This window comes from Parambassis ranga, chromosome 17 (assembly GCF_900634625.1).
Source record: "Parambassis ranga chromosome 17, fParRan2.1, whole genome shotgun sequence".
In the NCBI taxonomy this organism is placed as follows: domain Eukaryota; kingdom Metazoa; phylum Chordata; class Actinopteri; family Ambassidae; genus Parambassis; species Parambassis ranga.
In genome coordinates, this window is record NC_041037.1 from 10,854,430 (window position 1) to 10,866,816 (window position 12,387).

At 43.2% G+C, this 12,387-nt stretch overlaps 1 protein-coding gene across 1 annotated transcript; it reads right to left on the reverse strand.

Annotated features, from left to right (window-relative positions):
* Positions 1-58: 58 nt before the first annotated feature.
* LOC114449803 (neurabin-1-like) lies at positions 59-7,557 on the reverse strand. The gene is made up of 18 exons (XM_028427630.1): positions 5,878-7,557; positions 5,253-5,385; positions 4,996-5,116; positions 4,806-4,910; positions 3,964-4,057; positions 3,716-3,877; positions 3,562-3,615; positions 2,978-3,078; positions 2,751-2,879; positions 2,537-2,633; positions 2,394-2,454; positions 2,160-2,296; positions 1,756-1,985; positions 1,609-1,674; positions 1,284-1,482; positions 1,016-1,114; positions 672-860; positions 59-491 (listed from the first exon to the last, which is right to left on the reverse strand). Exons 1-18 carry the CDS (start codon positions 7,555-7,557, stop codon positions 273-275), a joined length of 3,876 nt encoding a protein of 1,291 aa, XP_028283431.1. The 3' UTR covers positions 59-272.
* Positions 7,558-12,387: the final 4,830 nt, after the last annotated feature.

Genomic DNA, 12,387 nt, shown 5'->3' on the forward strand with positions numbered 1-12,387 from the left:
TTACAACTTAAATACATAAGACAAACAAACATTTCTGAGAGTTTGAACTTTGGTGCTGGAATCAAATCTCTGTTCTGGTTCTATTGATCTGCACCTATCGTCTGTATCTGAGGTGACAATTAGGACATGAACAACAGAGGATGTGTTCAGAAGATCTAGCTGTTTCTATTAACTTAGTAGAAATTGGTTCAAGTGCATTTCTGTGTTTCGGCGATTGAAAACACACCCTCATGCTGGTGGTTTATCTTTTGACTTCCCGTCTCATCTCTTCTTTATAAGAGGGACTCAGTCCTGATGGTTTTTCCACTGCAACTTGTGTCTTTCGTCACTGCTTTCTCTTTGCCTTCACCATCCTTGTCCAAAACAGTGTTTTCCTTTTCCTCTTTCAGCCTCCTCTCTCCTTTCCGCTGCTCTTTCTCCTCTCTTTTCTTCATCCCTTTCAGCTTCTTCTTGAGGACAGAGCGGTCATGGTGACTGCAGACGCCCAGAGCCTGACAACACAAATAAGTATTCATCAAATTCTGCCACGCAAGAGAAAAAAAAAAGTTGGAGGAATCAGAAATATATATATTAATCCCAGGAGGGAAATTACTTTTCCGTCCCTTGATTGAACACTATTGCCTTCTCTGAGCTCCTTTAAGATGGACTTGGAAGTGAAGTGATCTGCTCACCTTGAGTTTCTCACTGTCCATGTTGAGCAGCTGCGTCCCGTCCACACCTTTGGCAGCAAAGTCAGATGCGTATTGCTCCATGTTCATGGCGATGAGCCACAGACACACCTGCTGGTTGCTCCATTCTAAGACAGGTCGACTTTGCCACTGATTGTTGTTATTGGTGGAAACTGGGTCATCGTCCAAAGTCTGACAAATGGAAAAGAAAAGTGTAATTAAAGAAGAGCACACTTCAGGAAACCAAGTGGACATTGTGGAGGGAACATAAACAGTCAGCTAATGTACTTGAGCTCAGTGCATGCTGGGAAGTATTCTGACAGGAAAGAAGAAAAGGACAGACTCACCTCAGTGGAGGAAAAGGTGAAAGTGTGAGAGTGTCCAGAGAGGGAGTGATCAGAGACATGACCCACCATACTGGAGCTGCCCACTGGAGAGCCAATACTCTGCAACCAACAGAAACAATCTGCTGCCTACATACTTCTCACCTGCTGCATGCTAAAGCCTTTGTGTTTATATAAGATCAAAAAGCTGAGAGAGAGGAAGGGAGGGTGCCATGATGTATAGTCATCATATCGTGTGCACCCTGGCTATAAGCGGCCATATTTTCCTCACCTGATCTCTTCTGCCTGTAGTGGTCAGATACGGCAAACTACTGCTGGACACAGAGCGCAGCCTCTCCCTGCCACGCTCCTCTTCCTTTTCTCTGCCTCGCTCTCCAAACCAGGGAAAGGGCAAACAGGAAGGCATGGAGGTGACCGAATCCGATGGAGAAACCTGAGCGGGCTCATCCACCAAATCACCATATGACCCCCTGATGACAAACAGTATTGATGTTCTCATTAAATTCAACTGTCAGGACACCTCTGAACAGCTTATCTACATTTACAGGACAGAAACCTGTGTTGTTTGGGTTTGTTTTGTGCGTGAGTGACATCACCTGCTGCTCACTGACTTTCTGCTGCGCCGTTCACTTCTCCTTTTACTGAGAGACTTGCGAAGGCCACTAAAACAAAAAGACAAGGAAACCTCAACAACACTAAACAAAAACTGGTGACAGTGACTATGAAAAGAGAAGACCCCACACCTGAAGTCAGGAAATTTCTTTTTGGACTTTCTGGATGATGAGGATTTGCATGGTGAGGAGGTGACGGTGTCGGTGACGAAGATGGGAGGAGTAAAGATGGAGCTGGTGGGCGGTTGAGGACTGAGGGCTGAGAGGGAACAGATACTGGAGTGGTCACTTCTGGTGCTTTGAACCACTGTGGGAGTGGACAGTGACTGCTGGCCATCCTGTGGTTTCTTGACTGCTTCATCCTGCAGCAACAGAGAGCGTATGTCAGCTAGGAACAGCAGGTTTAGGAAGGATAATTTAAGTGAAATGACTTGATAGTTGGCTCCATCTACTCAAAACAAATATTCTTTTTAGCCACGTGGTTGTTTTTTTTCCTCCTTCACTGCAGTCACATTTGTCAGCTCTGCCTCTTTTACCTGTTTTCTGAAGCTTTCTCTGAGTTTGTCTCTTGAAGGTGGGTGGCGTTTGGATTTCTGGGCTAACTGAGCTCTGGCAATGTGCGCACTCGAGTCAAGCCGTCCTGTATCAGGAATGGGAATATACCAGTCTGGACCTAAGATACAAAGGGTTATTTTTGCTTAGTCAATAAGCATAAATTAAATAGAGGTTTTTTAAAACTAAAATGTAAAACCTCTTGTACAGACGCTTACCTGAGTCCACAGAGTGTTTCTTTCTCTCAGATGCAGCGTCTTTCCTGTCTAGCTGTGCCAGCTGTGACAAACAGTGGGAAACAATGACTACAAAGAAATGTTCAGTGAAATAAATCCACACACATTGAGAGGGTTCCTCTCACCTGGATTTGCAGCCTTTCAACATTCTCTCTATGCTGCTTATCTCTCTCCTCCACTTCTCTCCTCAGCTCTGCCTCCCTTTTCCCCCCCTCTTCCTCTCTGAAAAACACACATGGTGTGAAATACAAGAGGAAAGGTGTATAAATTAGTAGCTTTGAAATAACACTCACACAGTAATTGTTTCATAGCATACCACACTGTCAAAGAGATGAATACCTGCTCTGGTATTCTCTGACTATTCTCTTGGCTTTACTGTATTTGATTTCCAGGCTTTCTGATTGGTTCTGGGCATCGGCCAGTCGCTGGCTCACAACTCTGCACAGAGTCTGGGCCTCTTGCCAGTACCTGATAAAACATAAGTGTCATTAACACCTTCTCAACCAACATTATCATCTTTATTATAGCTTATTAATTTTATTATCCTTTAGAAGGGTTTTTTTTACTTCTCTAGTTTGTCAGCTTTTTCCTCTGCATCCTCTGCTCTCTGCTCCAACTCTGCCTTCAGGCTCACCCAACAGGCCTGCTGCTCCTTCCATGCCTTTAACTGAGAGACATACAGCAGAAGATTACATCTATGCATGCCTGTAGTGGATGTCATTTAAAAGAATATTTATTAAAGGCCATCATGCTATCACATCTCAAAAAAAGTGTTCAAATACTTTACACTTCCTCCATCCTCTTTTAACACAACAAATAAAGTAGTCACAGTTTTTTACTCAGTTGGAAGGAAGAAAGCCAGATTTTCCTCTGAAAGGCTTTGGCCAACCCAGTTATGTCACAGTGGTGATCACTTCAAGGCAAAGGCAGGAAAGCAGGGCTGACGTGGTGAAGTGTTGGAATGCGGCCCGTGTCCTAATAACTCTACACCGAGCCATCTCATACACAAAATGGGTAAAAATGGGTCAGACCGTTTCCAAATTTGGATGCAAAGGTAGCGTATCAAAGTGAGTACAGTTATTGGTTTGTGTGCGTGTGTGAGAGAGAGAGAGAGAGAGAGAGAGATCTCAATCTCATCTGAGTGACCTACCTTTTCTCTAGTGTGCTGCAGTTGGGTTGTTCTGCTTCGTAGTTTTGATTGAAGCTGAAATACAGACAAGCAAAAGGAAATGTGTCTTTAATTCTAAAATTGTTACATTTTGATCATTTTCTCATGCAGTGTTTTAACTAATGAATTCAAATACCTGCTGGTATTTGAGGCAGAGCTGGTAGCTGTCCAGACTGGAAAGAACAGACACATCCTCCTCTTCATTCTCCTCCTTCTCTTCCTCTTCCTCTTCAACAACTGAGTCCCACTCTGACATGCTACCATCGTTGTCTTCATCTCCACTGGCTCCTCTTTCTCCCTTCATATATAGACAGACACAGGCAGTGTAAACAGAAGATTGTATGCCAGCGATTCAACCCCTGACCCTCCTTTAAGGAAACACACCTTTTTGGTTTTTGTTTTATCCATTTCCAGGCTTTCATTGATGAGTCTGGCCACCTCACTTTCCACCCCCTCCTTCTCTCGACCAATCAGAAACCTGCAGCAGAGCACAGCAATCTGTGACAGCTGTGGGCAATCACATCATTCCCTGACACACTTGTGCAGGTGTTTCCTCAGGGCATAAAATATAAAAAAGCACAGGTGATGCCAAAAGTAATATAAGTGAGTAGACCTTGGCAGGGATTAGACAGACGCAACCATTGTTTTTTAGTTGTAAGATGTGAAAACTGTGTTTCATCACTACACAACAGTGGAAAGAACAGATGGTGTTTCTACAACTTTGATGAAACTACATTACATTCACAAGTGAATTAAAGATCAGAAAACTTATTGTGGAGGACAAAAACAAAACAAAAACTATTCTACAGTGCCACTAGTGGGTTGTGTTAGTGTCAGAGCGGCTGACAAAAAATCTACAGACACTGTTTGGCAGTACTTTCAATTATTGATTAAATGTTGTTTGGTAAAAAAAAATTACTGAAATTCTGTACCAACTCTCTAAAGGCTCTGCCATTAACTGTCTGATTGCTGACATGAAATAAGAGGCTTGATACCCCTACCCTTTGCTGCAGGATTGACAACAACCTTCCCCCTTTACCCATTTTAATAACATTGCTGGCCTGCCTATGTGCAGGTGTTACACCAAAACAATTGTTCAACACTATTTTGCAGCTGCTTCATTCTAGTTTTAGCATCTCCCAAGATGACTGCGGTCGCATTAAAGAAAGGCCAGACCACTCACCGACACTGACACAGAGCTGTGCGGTGTCTACATGCTAACTTACTTGACAAGACCCGATGTGTTTTTTAGGACAGTGGCTGCAAACAGCTGGGACACTCCAACCAAACTCACTCCATCCACCTCTACTATCTGGTCATTCACCTTAATCCTATTATGTAAATATAAGAGGATAAAATTCAGACACAAACATCTTTACATTTCCAGGAAATATGAATTCTGATATGAACTCTGACCTTCCATCCTTCTGTGTTGCTCCTCCTTCAGTGATTGTCTTGACAAAAATTCCCAATTTTTCCAGTCCCTGATCAGCTCCTACACCCATTCCTATGATACTGATGCCCAGGCCATCTTCTCCTGGAGGCAGTGGGAGGAGGAGTAGACATCATATTGAAATAATTAGCTGCTAATGCAGCTAAAAAATGGACATTAACTTAAAATACAAATGAAACTCAAACTCAAAATCTGAAGAAATGTGGATGCAGATACAAACCCTTTTCTATCTCCACTGGAAAAACATCCATCCTCTCCACTCTCTTCTCCAGCTCAAACTCAGCTGAGGCAGACACAGGGTCGATATCCTCATTGTGTCTGTCATAGTCTGCATTAGAATAGGTGCTGAACACCTGAAAAAGATCATTCAATATGAAGTCCTTGCAGTGGCCTCAGCTAATATTAACACTACATGTCAAATTTAGACCTGATGTAAACACTGTTAAAGAGAACCATCTGCAGCTACTGACACAACACGCTGTTTATGTAGGAGAATGTGTCAGTCACAGAGTGAGACATTCAGAAAATGTGTAAAGACTTGACAAATCTGTGGAGACATAATTATGGGACTGATATAAAAAAAATGTTTGAAAAAAAAAATTTGTTATAATTGATCCAGACTAGCACCATGCACATCCACAGGATTCTTTCTATATGAAGGCAGCTCTGAGCTGACAGTGAAGCATGTGCGAGCTTGCCATCCCTCCTCCCCTAATGGATTAGCCACATAGCTTTGGGCTAACATTTCTCTGACAGGGATTTAGCAAGAAGAGCAAGAGATTTTCCTAAACTTAACGACAAATGTACCTGCGGCTGTGAAACATCTTCTACTCTTGGATACTTACTTTGATGGGGTCAGAGGAGAACTTGACCTTCCTCCTTGCAGCTTCTGATGCATCCCCACTGCTGTCCAGTTCAGGTACACCTGGAATTTCCTCATATTGCACTAGGAGCTGGTTTTCTGTGTGGGATGCTGAAAGCTCTGGATGAGACTGGGATTCCTGATCATACACAAAAGCCTTGTTTTCAATCCCGCAGATCACTGCAGCTCCTGTCTGGTCCCCTTTACTGTCTATGTCCTCCTTGCCAGGCTCCTCTTGTAGATCAGGTGTTTCTTCTCTTTCATTTATCTCTTCCTTTCCAGTCCGTTCCTCTTCTTGGCTTTGTTTGCATTCTTCCTCCACACATCTCCCTGTTCCCTTAACTGCCTTGTCAACCGTCTCCTCTTGCATTACGACCCTCTCATTTGTCTCCCTGTGGTTTTTTTCTTCTTGAGACTTCATAGCCTGAGCAATGAAGCATCTGTTCTGCTCCTCCCTTTCACCCTCCCATTGTTCATTCACCTGCTGATACTTGTCTTCTCCGCCTTCCCTATCATCCGCAGTTTCTGTTTTCCATCGCATGCCCACTGACAACTCTTTCTGGTGCTCTGGAGCTCTCTGTGCTGTTTCCATACTGGGCTCCTCGAAGACATTGTCCACTAGGGCCTCCACACTTTCTCTCACAACTTTGGTTTCCATCTCCCCCTGTAGCCAGTTTTTTCCCTCTTCTTCGTTCTCATCACTTTCTGATGACTCATTCTTTACATTGACAAGTTCTGCCCTCAGCATCTGCTCAGGGGTCAGGCAGGGGTCCAGGGTTGCACTTTCTTCCCCTGTGGTTTGATCCTGTGTGCATTGATTGGAAGGAGATCCGTCGGAGGCTTCACCAGGACCATCCAATACAGGAGATTTAGGGTAAGTTGTCAGCAAACCAGGCCCAGGACACTTTAATGAGGAAATATGTATGATATGGTTTATGGCTCCGTCTTTATCTGAGGCATCCTCGTGTGTGCACCTACTTTTCCCCCTTCCTGCCTCTTCTGCTGTTTCCACCTGGTTGCCTTCTTCATTACCATCTGCCATACTCTTGCTCCCCTTGCCAATCACAGGTTTTGAAGCCTGTCCTCCAACAACTCCAGCCTCCATCATTTTAGTCTCAAACAACTTCCTGGTTACAGAGAACTTCTGAGCCAGAGCAGCCCTGTCGATATCTGCTATTTCCTCTGCTCTGGATGGTTTACCCTGCAGAGAGGGGTCTGGGGTTGACAAACTGCTTACGGTGCTCAGAACAGATGAGGAACTGATGACTGAACGCTTGGGTCCAGTTGAAGTCTGGAGCTGCATGCTGGGGATTTGTGGTGAAAGGAGGGGCGTAGAACCAGTACTCAGTGCTGGACTGCCATCTTGTCTCAACTGCTGGCTGTCCATTTGAAGGAAAATGTTATCTCTGATCTTGGTCCCTCTAGCGCTGAGGATCCTACCTCTGCTACCGGTGGTGCTGCTGGTGTTGGACATTATGGGATCCGACAGGCTGGACTGCAGCTTCTTTGGGTGCACAGCAGAGCGCTGGGTGGCAGCAGCAGCTTTGGTCCCTGGGTGTAGACTGGTCCCAGTGTCAAATGAGCATTTGATAGCATGGAAGTCAGATTTGTAAGTTATCCTGTGGGGGGAGGCACTTCGGCCCTTGCTGTCAGTCCGCATCATCTGGGAATGGAGGTTCTCTGATGTGGGGGAAAAACTGTACAGAAGCTTATTGCAGCTGAAGTAAGCACCTGGGCAGGCAGATAGTGTTTAAAGATCTGCTTGTACAGTGGAATGGTTGAAGTAAGGCAAGAAATATTAGTAGGGCTGGTTTCAGCAGTTTACTGCTTTGTGTGGTGACAGCTGCAGCGGACAGGGACAGGCAGGCTCTTCATTGTCTTCAGATTCTTCATCAAACACGGCACAGATGTCCTGCAGGAGTGGATGAAGATGAGGTCAGTAAAACACGCTCATTTAAGAAAATACAATCCAGCAAAAGGTCAGTGTCACATCCTCTGCCCCTAAAATCGCACAAACTGTCTTCAACGTGTAGCTCTTAGTGACTAAATTAAAATCTAAACATTTAAAACAGGTTTTTAGTGAACTCACTCTTGAACTAAAAGATCCTCGATCGTAACCTGGAGACGTTTTTGTTCCACCCCTACTTGTCGCAGGTATGAACAATTAGCACGCAGTTTCCTCTCTTCAGCGGCGCGTTCATGTGCTGTCGGAAAATTAAAGAATAAGGACACGGCATTGTTGTAAATATTCACATGCTTGAAGCTTCCACTCGGATGTTCTGACAGTCAGTTTGGCTAAGCTAACTAACCTCCTTTTATTATGTGTCAGATAAAGGTCCTTGACGTCCTACTAGCCAAGTTAATAAACTAAATTAACAGAACGTCAGTGTGTACGTTTATTTTACTGTAGGTCTGGAGCACATTGTGTTGTTCTATACCTATTGTTACTGCAGCAACACTTGTGATACTCGTGACTAACTATGACTAAAACGGGCGCACTAGACTAAAAAAACTGATGAAAGTAGGAAATTACGACAGCACCTGAAGGCAGCAAATCTCACCCAACCTGGTTGAAGAGGGCACGCGCAGGTTAAAGGTCGTGGGCTTCAGGTCGCTAACGGGATGTTAGCTAAACGGCAAACAAATCTCTAACAAAGTTATCCATTTGCTTTCAGTGTCCGGGACAATTTAAGTGTTGTTGTCAGTCGGTGCTGACGGCTCCCTCGCTGAGATAAATACAGACAGATGGCGACTCATGTCTCTAAATACTGTAAATGGATTATCCCTCTGTAATCCTGTGTAAACTACTCCAGTAACTGTGAAACACCGACGGTGAGTGTGTACCAGCACTGAGGCAAGTTAGCCTACATTTGATGAACCAATTCTAACATTAGTGACCTGTAAGGCTTTTATATTCCTCTTTAGTCTCTGCAGCCTGTTAGAAATCTGTAATGTTGTTGTGTGAGCATTAGGAGGCTAATGTAGGGCTAATCACAACACACTGTTTTTGTTTAGTGTTTGCAGACTAGCATATATTTGTCATTTTGCATCACTAAACATAGAAGCTATCCTAAACTTACACCAAACATGCAGGTCATTACATCCACTTACCTTCACCTGAGTCTCAGCATCGCAGCCAGCGTCTGCTGTAAAAAAACAATTTCACTCAAACACACAGCCTCTCCTGACTCACAGTACAGCTGTGTGTGAATATTCACCTGTGTGCATGATGCAGGTTATTGCAGCCAGCCACATCTCCCACTATCTACCTGTATGTGTGTGAGAGGCAGCAGTGATGCAGCACCTGCTGGTGTATGTGTGCCTACCTGTGTGTGTGTGTGATGCCAGTGGGTGCAGTACCTATGTCTGTCCAAGAGGCTGGCTTGTGTGGCAGATGGACTGGACTGGACCGGACTTCACTGGACTGGACTGGTCCACACAGAGCCGGAGAATGGTTCTGCTCACTCTGACCTGGATCTGACTGGAGACCATTGTCCCAGGTGGCACTGGGACCTAGTTGATATAAATACTATCCAATCACAAAAGCCGTCTTCTGAATGAGGCTAGCCAGGAGCGGGAGGGGAGCGAGGGAAAGTGAATTGAAGTAGAGATGGAAATTGAGGGAGTGATGTCGGGGTGGGTGGCTAAAGTAAATTTAGAGTAGTAGAAACTGGAAGAGTGAGTGAGGCAGAATAGATGAAGACAAAGGCAGAAATTAACCCAGAATATGAGAAGCAGGAGAAATGCGAAACACTCAGAGCATGCCAATCACAAATGGAAATTACAGGTGTGATAGCTGTGAAATAACAGCCAATCTCATCTATTAACTCAGCTGTATTTATGATTGAGAGTGAGGAAGATGAGATCTGTGTGGGCTGGCATAACCCTCAACTCCTATTTCCCTCACCAGCAGCAGGTCACCTTGACTTATGCTGAATTTTCTGTTCTTTCCTCCTCAGGCTCACACATCTTTAGGTACAATTTACAGATAGGGAAACTATTTACAGTGATTCTGTTCAAGTGTGTGTCTGGCCTTAGTACCCAGTACTTGTATAATACAGGTGTATGGTGGAGCTGCTCACTTTTCACTAAGCCACAGACTTTAACAAATTGGTGCCAGTAGCCTCTTGCAAAGCTAGAAGACACCATTTTTTTCACACCCCAGCACTTGTCCTTGCTGTCCCGATTGGGTTTATGAGTGTGAAGAAACTGCAGCACAAAAATACAGTTTGACATTGTTGCTATTCTGTTCTTGGTCCAGCAGAGAGCACTGAAAACTTTATTTTATCCTCTGATCATATCTTGATCATAGTTGGGGTCCATGTAAATCTGATTAAGTTGTAACATTACATGTGTCTTGACCAGCAAATTAATGTTTGATTTCAAGTTTACTTCATATTCTTCATATTTTACTATATTATGTATCTCAATCTAAAAAAACTCAGGATATTTCATTCAAGATTATTGTGTGTCTATGTGTTTACATGTGTTTTGGTGTCAATACTTACTTTTCAATAAGGATTTTGAATTTAGGGCTTGTATTTGATGCAGTGATTTTAAATAAAAATAAAAATTAAATAAATAAATTCTCCTCCACCATTGTTGGGATTAAAGGAAAAAAATCTGCTGCTACACCAACAACCTTTAATTGAAGAGAGACAAATAGATGGATAAAAAAAATAGAGGAAAGGACAGCTGATGTTTTACTATCTGTGTATGTCTGAGTGCGTTGTCATGTTGGCTGCATTTTGCAGTCCCATATGGTTATCTGTTCAGTCAACCATATTTAAAGTCTTACAGTTTCACTAGGGAGTTGCATCCAGTCCTCAGAACATTTAAATGCACACACACATACACCCTGTGGCTGGGGTGAATGCAGGAGTTAACAATTTAAACTAGCATTATGTAGTAGCTCTGCAACTCACTCTGCCAAGTGAGTTTATCCAGTGCTCTGAATCTGTGGCTGTTTTTATAGCCAAGATGTCAGTGCATCTATAAACAATGACACTGTCAGTTTGTGTGTACTACACGTATTATTTATTCAGTAAAAACGATTTAGACAAGCATGAAAGCCCTGGTGGCAGAGTTATGGATTCTTTTTTCATCAGGGTGACACATGGAAACACAGATCATAACACTGTGCAGTGTATAGGATAATATTTTTGTACAGACCCCCAAAAGGGAAATTTGGCTTGTTATAGCAGAAAACATTTAGCAGGACAAAATATGCAAAATACTGTAGATGCACAAAAACAATGAAAAATCACAGAATGATAAATAGATTATTACTGTCAACTGATTATGAAATTCTCGCCCTTATTTCCTATTCTATGCTTTTGCAATATTTTACTTGTTAAAAATAGAACATTACCCTTTGTGAGACAGCTGGCACTCTCTCACACACACACACGCATACATTTTAACAGTCTGTTGAAAATTTACTCAATCGCCCTCCAGTACTACAGCCATGCGTGCTGAAGTGCCATTTCAGACAGATGCAGTAAGGCAAGCATAAACATCCACACACACACTTAATGTGCAACAGGTGCGTATGTTCACACATTACAATTCACCTGATGCAGCAGACTAATAACTTTAATGTGTGCAGGATGAAAAGAGAAGAGGAAGGTCTAAGTTGGAGGAGAGACATCAGCGATTCTCTTGTATCACTTCATTTACCAACATGGCCTCCTCTATATGCTTTTTTTAGTTCTCCCTTTCTGCCGCCCCACTCCTTCTACTTCTCTTTGCTGTTGTGACTGCGGTCATCTTGGTGACAGGCTGCCTCTCTGCTGCCTGTCTCGTCACTTGGGTTGCAACAATACAAGTGAAACTAATACTGCTTTGTTGCTGTTTATACACCATTTCACATGAGACATCCTTCAAGGCCATGTCTTGCACTGATCTTTATTTAGTCACATCAAAGCTACCAAATACAGAAGCAGTGTTCATATGCAGCATATTTGTGTCATCTCTCTTTTATGGGTAGCTTTAAACTGGCTCTGATTTGTCACCTTGCCTTCTTTGTCATGCTAATCACAGTGTTACTTTGTCCAAGGATATAAATAAGTATTATGACATAATGCTTGGTCATTTATCAAAGAGTGACTGACGAATTTTTGGCCTAAAATAGAAAGAGTCCATTTTAGAAAATGTAGCACAACTATTTTTGTCGATGATAATTCTAGTCATCCATGTCACATATTCTTCTATCACATCTATTTTCAACTCCTTAGTCCTTAGTTTATCCAATTGGCTTACATCAGTCATTACATCATCACCGTCAAAGGGCCTACACTAAAATCCGTCCCCACTGTGGGGAAGAGGTACTGTAGTTGACACTGATTTTGAATGAGTATGAATGTACTTTTTTCTGGATAGCAGCCATCATGGACTTGTGGGTGTTGCTGCCTCAAGTGATCAGTGTTGTAGGACCAGTGTGTTCTGTAGTGGCTTCCCTTCAGATGCAACTTAGTGAGCTGACACCAGGGTC

Excerpts from the sequence above, each read along its gene's own strand:
- LOC114449803 (XM_028427630.1), bottom strand. The coding sequence starts at position 7,557 with ATGATGCGGACTGACAGCAAGGGCCGAAGTGCCTCCCCCCACAGGATA. Across the intron at positions 4,058-4,805 it reads AACACATCGGGTCTTGTCAA|GTTTCTGATTGGTCGAGAGA; the intron begins GTAAGTTAGCAT and ends GCTCTGCTGCAG. Across the intron at positions 2,455-2,536 it reads TTGAAAGGCTGCAAATCCAG|CTGGCACAGCTAGACAGGAA; the intron begins GTGAGAGGAACC and ends TGTTTGTCACAG.